This window comes from Panthera tigris, chromosome C1 (genome assembly GCF_018350195.1).
Source record: "Panthera tigris isolate Pti1 chromosome C1, P.tigris_Pti1_mat1.1, whole genome shotgun sequence".
Classification (NCBI taxonomy): Eukaryota; Metazoa; Chordata; class Mammalia; order Carnivora; family Felidae; genus Panthera; species Panthera tigris.
In genome coordinates this window covers 152,934,513-152,955,889 of record NC_056667.1, presented here as the reverse complement: position 1 = coordinate 152,955,889, position 21,377 = coordinate 152,934,513, and the positions used below count along the sequence as shown (strand labels likewise).

At 32.9% G+C, this 21,377-nt stretch overlaps 1 protein-coding gene across 10 annotated transcripts in view; it reads left to right on the top strand.

Annotated features, from left to right (window-relative positions):
• SCN3A (sodium voltage-gated channel alpha subunit 3) overlaps window positions 1–21,377 on the top strand; it is an 81,501-nt gene that overhangs the window by 42,051 nt on the left and 18,073 nt on the right. For all 10 annotated transcript variants that reach the window (XM_042994600.1, XM_042994597.1, XM_042994602.1 and 7 more), the window contains exons 14-17: window positions 5,845–6,018; window positions 7,204–7,560; window positions 9,233–9,703; window positions 20,302–20,422. In XM_042994600.1, coding sequence (XP_042850534.1) covers window positions 5,845–6,018; window positions 7,204–7,560; window positions 9,233–9,703; window positions 20,302–20,422 — 1,123 coding nt within the window. The remainder of the gene's footprint in view (window positions 1–5,844; window positions 6,019–7,203; window positions 7,561–9,232; window positions 9,704–20,301; window positions 20,423–21,377) is intronic.

Below are 21,377 nucleotides of genomic sequence, written 5' to 3'. Positions count from 1 at the left end.
TATATACAAGTTGACATGAAGACATTATTTCTTCTTTCAAGGTATCTCTTTTTTAATCCTATAACTACTATTAAAATAATATTAACACACTGCACTCAGTATGCTTGCACTTTGCTAAAGTGTTATCTGTATTTGTGGTTCAACAGTCCTATTTGGTTTTCAAGACTCCCCATCTGCTCCCATCCTTTCTATACCATCTTATTGTCCACTGTTTCCTAAATCAGCCACTACTGGCCCATCAGAACAGCTATGTCACTATACTACACAAACACCACATCTTACATATGCTTACATGCTTACATCTTATATGCTTACATATGGAAAAATATTTCACTGTTCTCTACATTCACATCTAGAGTGTTCTAATTAAAATTACCTCATCTCAATTCTTCATATTCTTCAAGGTTATGTCCCATTTTTCTTTTGTATCTCCTACAGTATTTACATGGTTGCAGCTCAATAAATAACTAACTGGTTGTTTCCTAATCAGATGGGCTGCTTCAATTGAGTAGCATGTTTTCAGGAAAGAACATGGGCTCTGGAGTTGGGTGGAAGTGGGTTTGACCTCATTGCCAATGCTTACTAATAATGTAGCATCTGGACAAGTCTGATAAAAAATCTGAGTCTTTGTTTTCTATTTTGAAACGGATATACTAATACCCATCTCCTGGAGTTGTTGTGAAGGCTGAATGAGGTAATGTGAAAATAATACTATGCCTGGCATCTAGCATGTGCTCAATAAACAATTTCCTTCCTCTAATATATGCTATTAACCTTTCTCTGAAATACTGATAGAAAACAGTTCTGGTCTAGCTCCTGTATTTTTCCCAAGATACTGGTCAGGAAAGTTGAACAGTTAGGAAGAAATTTTGGAAATTTTCCAGAGTGAAGCAGGAAATTGAGGTTTCATGGAATTCCCATGTTGAAGCACTAGTTTGGAAGCACAGGATAAGAGAGGTTGGATTATAGGATGATTGAATGGAAAAGCACTAGACTAAAGCACCAAATCTGGGTTGAAGTCCACTTGTCCGTGCTAAATAATTGGGTACTCTTGAAAAAGTCATTTAGATCTTTGGGTCTGTTCTCTAATGAGTAGAATATATCGGACTAGATGATTTTTCACGTCCCTTCCAGTTCTAAAATTCTGTAACTTTATGAGTAGCAATGGAAATAATGAGGTATAGAAATGAGGTTGAAGACTGATGCCTGATAGATTGTGGTAGAACCATTGGTAAGCTGAGGTTAACACTGGGGAAACAAGGCTCATCAAGATACAGAGTGCACATGACAAGAAACAGACCTGAGTTAACTATTACCAATCATAAAAGTAGGAGAATTTGTAAGCTGACTATTTGTATTAACCAAAATATCTTTGTTATTATTAATATCATATATAAGCCATTTCATAGTTTCTCATATAGTATCATATTTTATACCCATAACAAGCTTTATAATAAATATTTATATATGAAAATTTATATGTTTAATTGTATGTAAATGATATGTAAAAAAATCTATATAAGGAGAAAGAGACAGAGACAGAGAGAGGAAGACAGAGGGAGGGAGAGAAGGAGAGAATATATTCTTTATATCTTGGGTACTTAGTTGACTTTGGACTCTATTTTACACCATGCATGGTTATATTGCGTATTTTGTGGAGTTTATAGTTCACTCATTTAAATAAATTTAGTTTCTATGGAGAGTTATTAGCCCTCAAATGATTATATAATACCTTATAAATAAGGACATTTAGGTTTTGGCTGAATTGTTAGCAAAGGAACATACCATAAAAGACTTGTGGAACTTTCAGCTTTACTTAGATCAATGTGCCCCATTTGTATCCTGTTTCTGGAGCACATAAAAAGCACATCACTTCTCTAGTGATTGGGTTGATCAAACTTGAGTATCGAGAGACTTCAAATATCTGTTGAGTTTCTCTAAGATGCTCTATTTTGTTTTTTTTTTTAACCATTATAAAACTAATGCACCCACCTTAAGAGATTTTATAAGCAAAAAATCTTCCATCAATCATAGCAGATTAGACAACCTCTTCATCATACAAACATTTCCAACTAACCTGTAACTCTTTCTTCAACGAATACAGATAGAGGTCTGTAGCTCCTATACTGACTACTTTTCTTACTATAACTCTCATTTTAACCAATGATTAAGAGTCCATGATATCCTTTTATTCTGTTGGATGCTGAAGGGAACTTGGAACATGGTACTTGTACTAAGCATTTCACAGGTTATTTGCATATAAAAGCCTAAAGAAACACAATTAGCTAAATTATTTCAGTTAAATGGTGTGGAATAGAGTATAAATTTAAAATCTCAGGATAGGGACATGTTAACTCTTTGAAGGAAAAAAAAAAAAAAACTTTTGCTTATTGAAAGATTAAACACTTGGGAGCCAAATCCTAAAATTTACCTGAGAGGCATTTTGCATCAGTGAAGGTGCTATCTGGCCATTTAGCTCTTTTCCTAATATAATGCAAAGCTATCTTGTCTCCAAACTAAAAACTTATCATGAGGCTCTTGTGTAATAATTGTTGTCACCAATTTCTGAATACAATTTGGTAGGCAATACAATGCTGACAGAAATCCAAGAATTTTAGATACAGACCTGATGAGTCATCTCAATGAATATCCTCATTTGACAGATGAGGGAAAGGAACACCATAAATGTTAAATGATTTCCCATAATTTTTCTTTAAGTATATTTCAATTTCACCTCTACCACCGATCAACAACAACAACAACGAATATTTAAAGATGTGTATCCAAGAGACATGGGAATAATAAAACTAAAACCATTAAAATAAGAGGCTAATAACAATAGAGCAAAAGTAGGCTACAGTTACATCAAATTCACTACAAAAAAAAAAATGGAGCATCAGTCTGGGCAAGCAGACATTCTGGAGAGCAAACTGATTGATAAGCAAACTTCAGCTTTTAGGATGAACATTTCTCTTTTTTCATGTACATCAACATAACCTTCTTCTCTAAGTAAATACTCAATAAGGAAGCCTTCTCATCCTGAAATAAGACCTTAAACTGTAATATTTGGTCATCCTAAGCATCCTAAGTGTTGTGCCCCACAAAACAACTCAAAATGCTCCCAATTTCTTTATTCTTGGTTTAGAGTCCCAGGCTGATTCTCATCTCTATCTTTAGCACTTAGATTTTTACTACTTACCATGTGTCATCACCTACAATGCGTTAGGAACTTTTTATTGAACTTATCTACTCATTAAAGAAGCTGGATTAGGAAGCCTATAAATTCATTGTCCATAAGAAATGTATTAGCCTAGGGGCACCTGGGTGGCTCAGTCTGTTAAGTGTCCAGCTCTTGATCTCAGCTCAGGTTATGATCTCATGGTTCATGAGGCAGAACCTCATGTCCAGCTCTGCACTGACAGTAAAGAGCCTGCTTGAGATTCTCTCTCTCTCTCTCTCTCTCTCTCTCTCTCTGTCTCTCTCTCTCTCTCCTTCCCCTTCTGATTTTCTACCTTGCTCATGCTCTCTCTCAAAATAAATAAATAAACATTAAAAAAAAAAGGAAATGTATCAGCCTAAATGACTTGGTTGATACAGTCTCAGGTTTACATATCCTTATTTCTACTACATTTTCAAAGCCCAGCAAAACGTCTACCGTTTAGTAGGTGTTTAGCAGTTTTTTTCTGAATGAATGAGTGGCCACAGAAGCATATAATCTAAAGTTTCAAAGACAAACTTGTTTTCTGCAGAAAACAAGATAGAATTAGGCTAAGGCCAAACAATAAACATTCAGTAAGGTTTTTATTAATTGTTTTTAGTCTTAAAAATTTTTGTGATGTAGAAAATTCAAAGGTGGCTGAATGTATATTTATAAACCATACATTAGTATTGTTTACAAACCATACATGGGCATTATTTATATAATCTAATACAGATTTAGAGGTTGCCAGTTCTTTTTGTCCTTAGAATTTTTTTGATGGAGTTTTAAAATCATGTAAGCATAGGCATTAAATCAGTATGCTAGACTGACCTTTGCTAGAATGAGAAGGAATTTTTAAGAATTCCTCATCACTGACAATACAAATGATTTTTAGGGCTTAAATTGAAAACATTTAAGGATATAAATAGATATAATTTTAAATTGCAAACTATAATTAAAATGAAAGGAGTTTCATGTTGGGGTTACATTAGATGAAAGAATGTATGTTTAAGGTATAGGGATTTTTAAAAATATTTATTTATTTATTTTGAGAGAGAGAGAGAGAAAATGCGTGCGCGCGGGAGAGGGACAGAGAGGAAGAGTGAATCCCAAGCAGGTTTCACAATGTCAGTTCAGAGTCTCACATGGAGCTTTATCTCACGAACTGTGAGATCATGACCTGAGTCCAAATCAAGAGTTGAGCACTTGGCCAACTGAGCCACCCAGGCGCCCCTAAGGTATAAGCTTTTATAATGCAGGAGATTCAGTCATTTCAAAAGAGCTGAAAAGATCGCCTTATGGTTTCTCTGTAGAAAGAAATATTTGTAGATGATTTACCTGGATAGTTTCTACCTCAGTTTAATGTATTTCTATAATTAGGCTGCTAATTCAAATAGTTAGCTGCTCCTGAGACTTCATATAAGAAATAAAATTTCTCTAAATCAAAATTTATTTTACATTCATCAGGGAAAACTATCTTACGGTGAGTCGTTCTATAAGATAAAAAAGAAATAATTTTCAGTGTGCATTCCAGCATATATCTGGATTCCATGCATTAATATTACCTGAAATACATTTTATTTCCACTTGAGTGAATGAAAGATGAACTGAAATTAAGCTATTTTTTCGGGAAGGGGTATTTCCCTTAGATCTTTCTGTGTTTAGGAAAATAACATATTAGCTGCATTTACACATTTCTAAGAGTGAATCAATATTTCTTTTTAATTAACCTGATGTTTTAGGAAACCAAATAATTTTGGATACTGTTATTTTGACAGAGTTCCTTCAAGGTAGAGGCTGATTTACCCTGTAAATGGTAAGCTTGACTTTATAGTCAGAAAATGCAGCTATCACGTATATTTAAGATAATTGCTTTAAAAGATTATTTGCAAGAGTAATTTCATAACTCTTCATGTCCCTGGGTCTCTTTGCCTGTGATTTTGAGTTAAATTTTTTTTGAGTTTGTTTCATTTTCTTTCTATTGTCGAACATTCTTCCAACCACTCAAGTAATTTATTAATTTTTACTGTGAGTGTATGCACACTGAGAATGTTCTCCTGCTGCTTTCAATTAAATCTGCAGCTCCTTGCTCTATTAATCCATTAACCTTAATTCTGAGGCATGCATCCAGAGATTATTATTATAAAACATTTGTGGCAACCTCACTCTTATTTCAGGAATATTTTTTAAATTATAGAAAAAAGATGATGTCCCTGAAAAAAAAACACACAAAAATCAAGAATAAAATATGCTTTTTACCAAACTTAAAATAAATTTACAGTAACTTCAAATAATATATAGATTTGTTCCTAATGCAATAATACTAAAAACAAAATTCACTGTGATTATGGGAGAAGTATGATGTACCAAAAAGGGCTGGAATTCAGTAGTTACTATTTAGTATCAGATTTAAAATGTGAATGAGGAAATGTTTTCAAACCAGCATTTTCTTGGATAGCTAGCAGTTTTGTTAAACCTAAGCATATTTGTTAAATAAAATAAATACTCCCCTGGAAAAAAATGCTAAACAGTTTATCACATTTCTCCATTTTAAGTATTTTTACTCATGACTATTTAATATTCTTTACAGATTCTTGCAGTGTCAAAAGTTTTTTTCAATGTCTGTGATCTCTATTTTACTTTAGGTCTTCACTGGGATCTTCACAGCAGAAATGGTTCTCAAGATTATTGCCATGGATCCATATTATTATTTCCAAGAGGGCTGGAATATCTTTGATGGAATTATTGTCAGCCTTAGTTTGATGGAGCTTGGCCTGGCCAATGTGGAGGGATTGTCTGTACTGAGATCATTCAGATTGGTATCTACTTAGACTATGTTTATATTCTGTCACTGGCATAAAATTTATTTTGAAAATGAATCAATGTGTATCTTATATTTACTTTAGTAATATTTTAAATCTACATCAATATGCATGATACTCTAAGAAAATACATAAATATTCCCTTTAAAACTAAGATGATAAAAATGGTTGAAGCATTTCATAATGATTAGTTATAGAGGGCAAATTTAAAAACACATGTGGTCTAAAATTATGTTTTAAATTCATTAACATTTTTTTTTGTTTCAACTCTGTAAAGAAATGCAAATAAAAACTTCAGGCCTCAATTAATCTTAGCTTTTTTTTAAGATATGTGAATATTCTTATTTTTTTTAATGTTTATTTTGAGAAAGAGATAGAGCATGAGTGGGGGAGGGGCAGAGAGAGGGAGAGAATCCCAAATCTGCACTGATAGTGCAGAGCCCAATGCAGGGCTAGATCTCACGAACCGTGAAATCATGACCTGAGCCGAAATCAAGAGTCAGACGCTTAACCAACTGAACCACCTAGGTGCCCATAATCTTAGCTTTTTATCAACCTTACTTATATTAGTGGGAACTACTTTAAAGGAACATGTAGGAAAATATTTGATACCATTAGCATTTAAAACAATGGTGTAACAAATGTTTTTATATTTGTCAAAAAAAAAATTATTTCAAAATATGTAAAATTTTATTGGAAATTAAGTAAAATGTGTATTTTTTTCAAATTGAAAGGAAGACTTCATGTAAGTTTTTTAAATCAAATTTGTTTATTTTAGTTTTATTTTATAAATATCCATTAAAATATATAACTCAGATTTTTAATATTTCTTTTTACTCTAAAATGTAGTCTGAGGGTGACATTAGTTTACCCAATCCAATTTAATTTAAAACACTGTAATCAAAATATTAATTTGTTTCTAGGGATATATCTGCTGATTAATCAGAATGTTTTATTTATTCTGAAATATTTTCTTTTACTTTTACATTTAAACGATATGACTTGATTTACAATTCTAGTATTGTTAACTCTTTTTTTCTGGATTTGAATTTTAGTATGGTTTGAGATTTTCATATCCCTCAGAAGTAGGTCTATAATATGGTATACTAATAAAATAATGTCTAACTAACTTCTAAAATTATATTGTAATTATACTGAGAGTATTTTTTCACTTAATTACAGCTTCGAGTTTTCAAGTTGGCAAAATCCTGGCCCACCCTGAATATGCTGATAAAGATCATTGGCAATTCTGTGGGGGCTCTAGGTAATCTCACCTTGGTGTTGGCCATTATTGTCTTCATTTTTGCTGTGGTTGGCATGCAGCTGTTTGGTAAAAGCTACAAAGAATGTGTCTGCAAGATCTCCAGTGACTGTCAACTTCCACGCTGGCACATGAATGACTTCTTTCACTCCTTTCTGATTGTGTTCCGCGTGCTATGTGGAGAGTGGATAGAAACCATGTGGGACTGTATGGAGGTCGCTGGCCAAACCATGTGCCTTATTGTTTTCATGTTGGTCATGGTCATTGGAAACCTTGTGGTACGTATGTATTACAAATGCTCATATTTAAGAACAAGATCAAACTGTAGCAAGGAAGGTGGCCTGATGCAATAGACAGCTCTGGTTTGATCTTCAGTAACTTAGACTCAAATCCCAGGACTAGCACTCTGAGTTTGGGGGAGTTTCTTAGCTTCTCTGAGCCCAAAGTTTCCCAACTATGACACTGGAATAACAGAGCTGAAATCTTACGGCTGGTGTGAGGATTAACTGAGGTACATTTGTGAAAGTTTGGGAGCAAAAATATTAGTTTTTTTCTTTGTTTTTCTTTTTCAAAGCAATGCTTTTATGAAGACTAATTTAATCCCAATATTACTGTTAAGGCTTGAATTATTTTTTTATCCTATTTTTACTTTGAGAAGAAAATGATCTCCAGTAAATCTAAAAATATAATTGTCTATTTTATATTGAAATTGATCTTTGCACATTCATAGTTCATATTGTTGGCTTACTCAGAGGCATAAGTTGCACATTACCAAATTCTGAAGATAAATTTCAATAAAATAGGCTATTATATTGTAGCTATGTATTGTAATTATTCAAATGCCTTGGAAATGGTCTAAATATATCCTTCCCTGAATTTACTTTATTAAAAGAAAATAAGTTATTGCAGTTTAAGGTTTCATATGTATGGACACTGACAAGATTTTAAAAGCTTACTTTCAGTTCTGACCTAAAAGCACAAATGTAAAAGCACAATTTGCATATTTATGTGATTTGATGCATAAGTTTCTCAATTATGTGTGAACAAAGTGTTCTTTATGCCATCATACTGAACCTTTCCTTTGAGAGGTACATTTCCAGTTAGACTGCTTAAAAGAATGCTTGTGGAGGGATGCCTGGGTGGCTCAGTCAGTTAAGCATCTGACTTCAGCTCAGGTCATGATCTCATGGCCTGTAAGCCTGGAGCCTGCTTTGGACTCTGTATCTCCCTTTTTCTCTCCCCCTCCCCTGCTCTCACTCTGTCTCTCTCTCTCTCAAAAATAAATAAAAATTAAAAAAAAATTTAAGAATGTTTATGCAATAACTGTAGACATGCATTTTTTTTTTCAGAATAGTATATTAGGAAGCTCTAGATTATGAACAAAATGATACAGAAATAAGGAAACAAACTAGGGTTCTTGCTTTGATGGCAAGTGTGTTAACCTTATATATTTGCATTTAGAAATCTCTGCTGTTATAAATTTGTGGCCATTGGACGAAGGAATTTATATGAAGAGTATACTGTTTTAACACATACCACTAGGCTATCAAATACATAAATTCATTATTTATACACACAAAACTAGACACATTCTCTAGACAAACTAATAAAATGAAGTAAAATGACTAAAATGATCTTTTTTTCTCATTGGCTAAAACTATAAATTTGGATTTTTGTCTCTTCACTGGCAACCCTGAGTAGACAATTAAAGTCTTAGAAGTCTTCTTATTGTCCTTCTTCACGAAAGAAAAGGCACTTGTTTTATCGTTTCACCCTTATGGCAGGTAGAAGATTTCAGGTCCTTTAAATAGTGTGTGATTAAGACATGCATCTGAAATACAGTAAGCATTCGTTGAATTAATTTTAGTAAAGATCTATGAATTCCCTGTTTAAGTTATTAATTTATTAATACTTCATATTAATGTAGCAAATTTTCTTGTTTTATTTTAGGTTCTGAACCTCTTTTTGGCCTTATTGTTGAGTTCATTTAGCTCAGACAATCTTGCTGCTACTGATGATGATAATGAAATGAACAATCTCCAGATTGCAGTAGGAAGGATGCAAAAGGGAATTGATTATGTGAAAAGTAAGATACGGGAGTGTTTCAGAAAAACCTTTTTTAGAAAGCCAAAAGTTATAGAGGTCCATGAAGGCAACAAAATAGACAGCTGCATCTCCAATAATACTGGAATAGAAATCAGCAAAGAACTTAATTATCTTAAAGATGGGAACGGAACCACCAGTGGTGTAGGTACCGGAAGCAGTGTTGAAAAATATGTAATCGATGAAAATGATTATATGTCATTCATAAACAACCCCAGCCTCACTGTAACAGTGCCAATTGCTGTTGGAGAGTCTGACTTCGAAAACTTAAACACCGAAGAGTTTAGCAGTGAGTCAGAACTAGAAGAAAGCAAAGAGGTAAGAATGCCTTTAAAGTTTTTGTGGCATTTCCTATAATAACCATGCATTATGGTTATTTAGTATTTTCATTATGCTTATATGCATTATTAAAAAGTATACTGAAAGTCATATATATGACAATGTTGGAAAATTATGAGCTATTCTTTATTGGGAAATCCATTCATACAAATTCCAACTTTCCAAAGGAAATCATCAATCTGTGTAATTATTATATTCATCTTCTTGACAGTTTGAAAATCTGGCTAAAAATTGTGGCCTGTCAAAACATCAACCTTATTTAATACATTCTATTCTACACTACGTTATGCTCTTTAGATGAATCAATGAACCGTATTTTATTGATCATTGTGAAAGTGTCATCTCCTTACCTTCTTTATTAGGTTTTGCTCTGATTTGTTAATGTGAAAGTTTTGTGTAGCTTTTGTTCACCTCTGAAGGTTTATTGACTATGACAGAGTGTTATTCATTTATGAAAGTGTTACACATATTAGGAAAGTGCAAGAAGCATTTACATTTTGCCCAAGGGTGAGCAAATCTATAAGGTATTCCAGATTAACTTGAAAAATGCTAAGAGCTACTTAGAGAACCTCCACTTGAGGATTACAGTTAAGAAGTAAAAGTTGAAAATCTGCTCTTATTGTCATATTACTGTTGTTCAAAATAAAACAAAGAAGAAAGGGAATTGTTCCTACCGTGTGATTAGAATTAATAGGATCCCATAATAGCCACTTAATGGTATTAATTCTGCAGTTTTGCGTTGTGAAAAACAACATTAAAATTTTTACTACTATTCATTTTTGGACTTCTAACATCCCAGTAGGAAGTAAGTCCAGTACAGAATTATAAAAGACAGATTTTAGCTTAAGGGTATGATATTTAGCACCACAGGAATCAGACCAATGATGTCTGATTTTGTGAGCATATTTTAAAAACCTCTCTTTTTAAGAATGGTATCAATAGAATTTGTATAAGTAATAAGTAGTTGACAATGTCATAACTCATAGTTCCTGATCCTTTCTTTCAGGCATTTCAGCACTGCTGAGATATATTATAATACCAAATTTGAAAATATTTTTAAGAGGTACAAATACATGCAAAATGAGGTATAATATTCTTGGAATTCCACTCAAAGTCTGCTTAATGAGCTCAATTCTAATTTACAAATTGCTCATTCTGATAAAATAAGAATTTAATTCTAATTTTATTTTTCATCCCCCAAATAGTCCTATTTAAGAAAAAACACCAACTAATTAATGAGCACTTATTGAGCACTTTCTGTAAATCCAGCACTCTGCTGGGCTACTAAGAGTAAGGAAGAGTTAAAGGAGAACTCTATAATATAACCCCTTTTGGGAAATCTCAACATCTTTGAGGAAGCTAACATTAATTCTTAAAATCATTCAAGACCTATTAAAAAGTTTTATCCTGCAGGACTGAATATAAAAATTAGAGATAGTGAGAAACAGCAAGAACATAGCAAGCTGCTAAACGGAAGAGATAAAATTGAAACAGGCGTCCAAGTTTGGGTCAAATATATGATCAGGAAGCCAAAGCAAAACCCTACCAAAGGAAACTCACAGTTGAGAATGGGCTTAGTATTAAGGTGTAACAGTGGAACAATCAGCATGAATAAAGTACTGGTTGAGAAGATACTGGAAAATATGTTTGGGTGAGTAAGGTGTTTCAGAATGTAAAATCTTTGAAGTGGAAAAGTTTAGAATTGGCGATACAGTCAATAAGGAGCTATTTGTTCTGAAGCAGGGGAAAGTGATGTTTTAGGCAAGTTTGTTTGGTATCAGTGAATTTATCTTGGGGAATGTGGTAACAATCATTTGATAGCAATGAGGTGATGAAATTCTGGGCTAAGGTGATAAGTATGGGCACTGAGACCTGGCAGTTTGACAAACTAGTAAAGAAAGACTCCGGGAAACTGGAAAAACAGTAATGCCACTGAAATGACTTCTTAGAAAGGTTACCAGGTTTAAGTAGGAAGAGGAAGAATTCAATTGGAATATCCTGAATTAGAAGTGATCATATTGGGAGTAAAACCCTGGAGGAGAAATCAGGGTTTAAAAACAGATTTGATAATGCAGATTTCATAATTACCTGATTCCCTGAAAATAGAGGAACTTACCAAAGAAGTTATAATAAAGAGAAAATAAGGTAAGATTAGGGACAAGAGTAGTTTGGGGTCAAGAAGGGGTTAAAAAAACCCCAAAAAACAAAAAACAAAAAACAAAAAAAGACAGAAAAAAAGAGGCAGAGAAATTTTTGCTACATTAATGTCATAAATTTTATCACATTGGATTTATGGAAATTAAATATCTTAATTTCTTTCTACCAAAAGGTTGATTTCCAGAATATTTCAAAAACTCTATAGTGCCCACAGGTATTTCAAATGGTTGCTTAGAAGAATATCACCTCATTGTCATATCTTCTTAATTGCTAGAAAATCATACACTTGGTGTGTGGAGACACAATGACTTCATTATTAAGTTCTGGAAAACATTTTATCATCTGAACAAAAAATTCCTTTTCGGTGACTCTTTTTATAACCATTCTATCCTCTTCCAAGCTAAATTTTGGATACATGGAAACCAATAATAGAATGTAATGAAATTAAAATTATGTAAAATAGCTGGAAAAATTCATCAAACTAAATAGAAAAACTAAAGACTTTTATAAAGCTAGGATAAAATTTCAGATTATTTCAAAAAGTAGAAATAAATTAAACACATTTTATATGGATGATGTTTTAAATTAGTACTAAAAAAAACCCCTGAAAAAGTAATAGGGCAATTCTCATATATGCTCACACAAAGATTAAAAGTACATTGTTCTTAAAAATAAAAGCAAAAAATTAGCATGTTCTAACATAATACAGTGGGTTTAAATTCCAGCAAAGTTCAGTTTTAACCTGAAATTTCTCAAAACTGCTGGCACTGAACATAGGTCACATTTCATATGCATATTTATGTTGGCTGGGTTATTCTTTCTTAATAACTATTGCACACATACACATACACACACACAAATGAAAAGTAACATATCCATAAAGTGACTTTTTGGTTCATGCTTCTAAGTTTTTGACCACAAGTAGAAAAAGAACATTGAGCTATGCTTTGAAGAGCACAGAATATCCTTTCTTTTTGCTGACAAAGTAAGAAATCATACAACCTAACCAACAGAGTGATACATTTCTCACTAAAAAACAAAACAACAACAACAACAAAAATCCCTGCAATATATTTCTGCTTTAAGAAAAGGCAATAAATTAATCATTAACTTAAATGGTATTTGAAAACTCTAGTCACTCTGCTCCTTACATTCATATTTGTCATATTGTATAATGAGCTAAAGTACAATTGGGAGAAATAATCCCTAAAATACTTGTTAGAGATAAAGATATGAATTGCTGTTATTATATTTGTAACATATATATTTATACATCTATATCTAAATCCATTATATCTATATATATTGGTCACTAACATAAATGAGATGGTATGGAAACAAATATAAAGCTTTGCATGAAAAAATGTAAGAGAATTAAAGGTATAGATTTCAAAACAGTGATCTTTTTATATTGGAAAAACTTGGAATCATACAAATCTTGTGACAAGATCGTAATGTAGAATTTTGTTTTTATATTTTTAAAGTTCACGTAATCATGATTTCTTGGAATATTTATATAACCGAGTTTTTACAATTTTGTTTATAAAAGGTTTTATTGTCTTCCTAGGTGAGGATATAGAATAAATGCTCTTAAGAATCATATTTGAAGTTGAATTCCAAAGCACAATCTAGCAATATCATACTCTGACCTTCACTGCTTACCATTCTTACTTCTCACAGGGGTAAAACCAAGCTGGAGCCATCAAGAATGCAACTCTGGTGTTTTTTAACCAGCCAGAGGCTCGTGCCATCACTTTTACCCGGGTTACCCAAGCAAGTTGTACATGTACAATCACTTTCTAAGTAAATTTTGACTGGCCTGCATGCTACTCAGCTCTGTTCCTTCCCCTGCCATGGCAAGGAAGTGCCAGATGTGCCCAGCTGCTCTCTGCTGAATCGTGTGACACATCACAGCATGGTCAGGAGACACGGGCAGTCCCACATCATATTTGATTCTGCTAATGAGTTTTCCAGTATAGCCTTTTAAACTTTTAAAAGCAATGATTGCATGCTCTATAGGATTTATATCTATTTTAAAATATGATAGGAATGTTTAAAGTTCAATGTAGTCAAGAATTTAAGAGAGCATGCATTTTTTTTTATTTCTCTGCTTTTATTTCATTAAAATAAGACCACAACTCTTTGTTGTTGTTGATTCAGCCCTTATAAGTAAATTGTATACTAAAATGAGTCTCACAGGATTTTTTGATAGTGCCATTTTCAGATCATTATATTCAGATTCATGAATATAATTTTCAACCCTTATAATTCATTTGCTCCAGATGGAAATGTTTGCTTTCATGTTGTTTTTAAGGCTCTGTGAAAAACAAAAGCAAGGTGATCATAAGTTTTTGGATATGAAGGGCCATAGTCTGTATGTATTTGGGCACCACATATCTTGGATTTTTGTGTAGTTTAGGAAAGTTGTTGAGTCATATGTCTGCAAAACCGTAAGTGTTCATTGGAAAATAAATAAAGAAGGAAGCATCGTGATATGGGATAGGAAAAGTTCACTGTATTTTTATCATTAAATAATTGGTCCAGTGTATCCATTTTAAAAAAATTCCTTTATCTACATTAATTTTCCCTAAATGTCCTTTCTACCCAAAACTGAGCAGGTAAAAAAGAGACATAGAAAATGTCCTATTTTTTAGTATTAAATATAGTTTTATGAGGAGTAAAGGGCATCTCCCAAGACTGCCATAGGTTTGTACATAACTAAGTCTTTATTTTCTTCACTCAACTTTCTCTTGTTGATATCAGTGCTTGCTGGACTCTCAGCCAGAGGGGGGTTCTGGGAGGGAAATTACAAAGCAGAAGTAGAAAGTTCTTGAGTATTGGCAGTTTCAATACTTTTGGTGAAAAAAAAAATCTAACTAGAGTTTGGAGTTGTCTCTAGGTTTAATTTATACCTGCTCTCTTCTTCCTTAGGGATAACTGAGAATTAGTTGGAGAATGAAATCAATTCAGAAATAAAATTATTAATGAAAAGTAGGGAAAAAATACAGGTCCCTGCTGATTTATACAATTTTTGTGTAACAATGACTATTAACTTTCAATGACCAACATTAGCCAGTGGAAAAAAATCTGATTTATTTTTTCTTCACAAGCAGGACAGAATTAAATGGTACTGGAGAATTATCTTTTACATCATGTTTATAACAGTATTCCCTCCATTTCAAAGTATTCATGGAAACTGTAAATAGATACTTGATGAAGACCTCAAGCACGTGCTCTTCTGGAAAAGGCACTGTGCTCTGTTTTCAGAATCTGGAGAGCAATGAAAGTACCTCTGGGCTTTCTCTGTCTTGCTCTCAGTGTCTTCCAAACACTCTCTTTGTGAAACTGAATGTGAGGCAACTCTTCCAGAGGCACAGATGGGTACGTCAATAGCCATTTTAAACCCATCGTGACCTTTAGAGAACTGTTTTGGTGTGGTAGCGTACTTCTGTTGAAATAAAACCCAATTAAGGCTAGTTTAGATGGAAATTTTTTGTATATCTTCTCAAGATAAGCCAGTTTTTTTTTTTATTTTGGTTTCTTGATGCCCTTTTACCTTACTTTTCAACTACCACATAATTATTTTCACTTTCAAATATCATGTTCTTATTAACGCTGTTTTGAAATTAAAGAAGCACCAGGGCTGTTGCACTTTTAAAATGTGTTGAGGCAAAGCCACATACACGTGGTTTATATTTTTAGCCATTCAATAAGTGGCCTAGAAAAGAGAACTATTGGTTTTAATCTTGTTCTCCCTGCCTTGGACAAGCAGCCCAATGGCCTCCTGGTGTGTCTACCTATTCTTCAAGTGAAAGATCGTAAGTCAAGATATGGATATGCATATCCAAAAGATCAGACTAAGGCCCTGATAGTATGTGTGATCAAAAAATTTTCCTCTTCTACTTGTAAGACAAAACTCAGAAGTTATGAGAGAAATGGCTAGATTTTAAAGGCAATCTGTAATGGCTGAATCTTTTATTTTTGCCTCTTGAACCATATAGCAGTTTGTGAGAGTCAAGCATTTGATAGCTGACTGAAAATAAATGAAATGTAAGCGCATTTCAGTGGAAGTAGGCCAGTTGCTAACATTCTCTTCTATCTCTGAAAGTTAAATTTCATGTTTTAATTGGATAAAAATCAAGAGCAATATTCATCACAAAGGAGAATTTCTATATGAGTTCATGTTATTAGAGGGAAAAATGGTCTCATGGCCTTTATGGGTGCTGATTCTGTCATTTCTTATGAATGGTATTTGTAGTCAACCTTCTTGAAAACTACATATTCAGGTACCATGTCTTTGAGAACATGGTTCTTGGATCAGCGTGCAGCTTCCACAGTATTGCGCCAGGCTTCTGCTACAGCCAGGCATGTTTTCTGTGGCTGAATTAGGCCTGGAGAATGTTGCATCTTAAAACCTGCTTTCCAGTGTGCATTTGTAGAGCATAAGCCATCATCCCTCTGTAGATTCAGTAGTTTCTACAAGGGATGGAAGAATCGAACTTTTAAGTGCCATAAAATATTGGAGGGGTAAGGAGAAAATAGTACAAGAACACAAGTTTGAACTTGTACTATATGGTTTATATGGAAGTTTTCTACAGTTATGCCTATATACCTAATTATATTTTTCTAACTACTTCTAAAAAAGTATTAATTTTATTATTTAGTATAGTATTGAGTTCCTTAATATGGAAAATTTCATTTCAGGTTTCTTGGCTTTTTTTTTTTAATACCACTGTAGTATCACAGCTATGGCAATATAAAGAAAGTAAGTTATTCTTTGTGTTTATCATCAGTCACTTGCTTTTAAATCAGTTACATGCTTTTAAATAAATTTGGAAGTCATTTTGGTAGGGCTATGATAAAATGTATCACAAACTATGCTCTATCAGAGTATGAGTGCCAAATATTGAAATAACTAGAAAATGTTTAGATTACATAGATGGCATTATATCAACATACAGGATTTTAAATTTCTAGGATTTAAGTTTCTAGGATACAAATTAATTCTTTAAAAAGACAGCAGTAAAATCCTTTATGTATACAGTGACTAAAGCATATCAGGCAGTATATCATAATTAGTAAATTGTAACTTAATAAGAACACATTCTAAGCTTTACTTTATAAGTAAATTCACAACTTTTGAAATTTTATATGGTTGACACAAGATTTTTGTAACTTCATAGAAGAAAATGTATGTATTTCCCTATGACAAAAAAAATGTGGCCTATGAAGATTACAACAGAACAAGCCTGATACTCCAAGTTAAGAAGAATTAACTTATGTCAACTTCCACAGGGAAAGGAGTTTCCCACAAAACACTTCTTAGTGAAATGAACACTAGCCTACCAACTAACTTTTCAGCTTTGGTGCATGAGGGTCTACAAGACTCTGAATATTCCTTAAGAAACTTTCTAAGGTATAAGTTAAAATCAGAAAATCAGAAAAACTTAAAATCAGAAAAACTCCTGAGTAACTGTGAAGCAATTCTCTATGTAAAATGGGTTCTGCTTGTTTGAAAAGAGTAGAATACATGTGGAGTTTTGGAAGGGTGGTTTGTCTGTTTTTAAAACCCATGTTTTAAAATAATAATGCCAGGTAGATAGAGACAAACTAACTCACTACTGACCCTCTATTTTACAATCTTTACAATGTACAATGCGTAACTTCCATAGCTATTTAGAAAATTGAAAGTATTTATATCCAAACATGTTAACCACATTCACAAAAACATTTATAACCTAAAGACAGTACTAATAACAAAAGAATATCCAATGGTCAATACTTGGCAATGGTAGATTCAGTTGTCATTCAGATTAGCAGCTACTATTACTTGTGTCATTCAGGTTTAAGTTAGTATAGTGTTTGTATTTAAATATAAGACCATCTGTAGACTATGAGGCAGACAATTATAATGTGAAAAATTGAACATCTCACAATTATATTAACAGTGGTAAAATGAGAAGAGTATGTTTTCTGGAGTTGTCAAATGGGAAAGTATACATGTATTTGTATATCTATACACATATGCTGATTACTTTCTTCCTTCATTGAATGTCTGCCAATATTTTAGAAAAACATTTCTTTATTGAATGTCTGCCAATATTTTAGAAAAACATTTGGAAATTTCATGGGTTTTTATTGCTAAAATATTATTAATTTTAAATAATTCCTATTCATTAAAAAGGTATTTTCTAATACAATTAAATAGACTTCTATCAAGGCCATTATTGAATTATATATCAAAGTGGAGAGATGAAATTACCTAAACACTATAATTCTCTCTATAAAAGTAATACAAAATGCATTCAATCATTTATTGGCACTCTCTAAATTTGATATAAATATTTAGTGTTTATTCTGTGCTTGGGTCTTTTGGTATATATATGTGTGTGTGTGTGTGTGTGTGTGTTTGGTATATACGTTTATGTATGCATACATAAATATATAATTTGTACCTATGTAAAATTTTATGTACATACATAATTTATATATATTCATGAGAATATCTGATCAAAGCAATCATGTATAATGGCCTAACATTCTATAAAATTTAGCATAAAGAAATTATGCAAGAAAGAAAGCCTTCATGGAAGAGGTGATCCATGACTAGGCTCAGAAGAAACTGGTGAATTTGGTTTGGCCAATAGGAAGAAGAAATACGGAATGTTTTATAACTAACCTCAAAATAATTTGGTTTCTTACTGGTTTTATTTATACAGTGGATATTATCACTGCCACTCATCAAATATCATAGTGTTCAACCCATAAGTCACCAGTGAAATTGGAAGGGAAGAGTTAGTCGCTGAATTCAAACAATTATCCAGTATTTTCTTTGTTATATCAGAAGCTGTTGCAATTCTATCCAGTAGTAGCTTTTCTGGGATTTTCTTAAAAGAATAAAGATATTCTGGTTATAAGAAGCAGAAAAGTCTTGCGGGAAGAAAATATGTCTCAGTCTTTCAGCTCTCCAAAAAGTAGAGAAATTTAGTGATAAAAATTCTTGTACTATAATGATCCTAAGAACCATCAGCTGAATATGATGGCCTAGTTTCTCTCTTTAGCATACGCAAGACAAGGAGGTATTTTATTATAGAATTGTATTTTGATTTAAAGTATTTTTCATAATATATATTCATAATATATTTAATTTTCATACTATATTTAGTTGGGCATGGTTAACCTCACCTTCAAAGTAACATCGCAGAAAGTATCATCTGGATAGTACTTTTCAACTAGTTCACAATATAAAATATTAAACTACATTTGCATTATGATTCCAGTGAATCAAGAATCTTAAGCCAAATTTCCTCCAATATGACCAATGTTTAGGGAGTCATTTGGGATTTTTTTGGTAACACATTAACTCTTTCAGAAGGCTAGGGCACAGCGACCCCTACCACTTAGCTACTAAAGTTAATGGGGGCTTTGGAAACATTACCATGTCCGTGTGCTGTTTCATTCATCCTAAAATCTTTACATTGGCCAGGCTGTGTTGTATGTCATGTCTTTGCATCAGTTTTCATAAAACGCTGCAAATCCATAATGTCTTCCCAAGTGATCTCAAAGTATTTATATGTTTATTCTTGTAACATTAAAGTGGCTCTTCCCAGCCATGTGGCATGTCACAATGATTTATTTACAGGAAAAATTCACAACTTGGTAACATGTTGAATTCAGAATGTGCTCCTAATAAAAGTCTATACAGATTCTGCCCAATGCCATTTATGAAGAAATTTCCATTTGATTTAGGATTCTTTGGCAAGTATTGAAGTCATTTAAGCAGTTCAAAAAGAGAGAGATAGAGAGACAGAGAAAGATCCATCATCTTTCTGCTAGTAAAATAAGAAGATTATGTAAGCCAGAGGAAAAATATAGCCCAAAGTTGAAATATAATGACTGTGACTAATGTCAATGTGCTGCTCTTCCTTTCTAAAATTATAGAAACATGGACAGTAGTTTGAGACAACTGGTAATGTTCTTTGCTCTGAAAAATTCCATCATAAGAGGTGGAAATTATAATTTAATTTGATGCATTTTAACTAATATAATCAGTAGTGGATGTCAGCATACCAAAATTTCATCAAACTATTTTTGATTTGGTCTGAGTATTAATTCATTAAGCTATTTTCATATGGCACTCATATACAAATGGAGATCATAAAACAATCAGTATGACCCATCATTTCCAAATCACCCACACTGAATGCTGTCTTACTTTCTTCTGTCTGAATCAGGTCAGCAGTTCCATTGTTTTAAATAGTAGGTCTTTAATTATGTTAAATTATTAGTACCTAATGTCAGTAACGTTAATAGAGTCAGATGTAATCACCATCATTTTTTCACACCATGACAAAGAGTTTCCAAATTAGCTGAATAAAAGGGGAGAAAAATCACAATTTGCAATGGGGTTTTGTTTCCAGAAATTAAATGCAACCAGCTCATCTGAAGGAAGCACAGTGGATGTTGCTCCCCCACGGGAAGGTGAACAAGCTGAAATGGAGCCTGAGGAAGACCTTAAACCAGAAGCTTGTTTTACTGAAGGTAAATAATTTCTAATATGATTCAAATGCAATGCCCCTTCTTTTCTTACAGTGGCTGAAAATACTTCACTTGAGGGAACTATTTTAAAGAAATGGTAAAGACACTTTATCTTTGCTTTTTTCTTTTCTTCTGAAAAGTTAATTTATCTATATTTCCAGATTACAGTGGAATAGCAGTGATTTGACATGTCTTTTGTTTTTCGTTTCATCCTCCAGAATGTGGAGGCTAACCCTATGAGATAAATAGCGTTCTGGAATGTCATCTCATTGATACTGACTGCAGTCCCTTCAGACCTCATTGACAATGTTGTGATTTGATTTATAGATGCTACAATAATTATACCCCATCCTTCACAGTTTCAAATGTGGTTAATTTGTGCTGTGACCAGAGCTGTTAGGGGATGCGGATGTTTTGTAGAGTTTTGACAGGGAAAACAGTAGTTGTTCTCACAGAGACCAGTATAGTGTCTTGCACACAGATCAATAAAGATTTGCTGATTCACTGTGACTGGATTTAATCCAATGAGTAGTAGCTCAGAGAGAGCAGAAGAATGGATGAGAATTAGAAATAACATGAAAACTAGAAGGGGGAGGACAAAGGAACAGAGATACTAACTGACAAGATGAGTCATAGTGTAACTAAGAAAAGCACTGAGGCTGAAAATAAATTAGCTTGGGAAAAATGACAGTGGCTGATACCTAAGACAACAGGGGGCTTTTCTGTACATGAAAAGAAGGAAGTAAAAAATTCAGGATCACATCAAGGAATTAATAAACAATTTGAAAGTACAGTTTTCCCCCAAACCTATTTCCATCAATGGCCTTGAGGCAAAGAGAGATTCTAACTAGTATTAAAACATTTATACTCATGCAACTCTTGATAAAGTAATCCCTTGAATTTTAGGTGGCTGGCTGAATATATAAGTCTGAGAATGATTCATTTTATAGGAAAGATG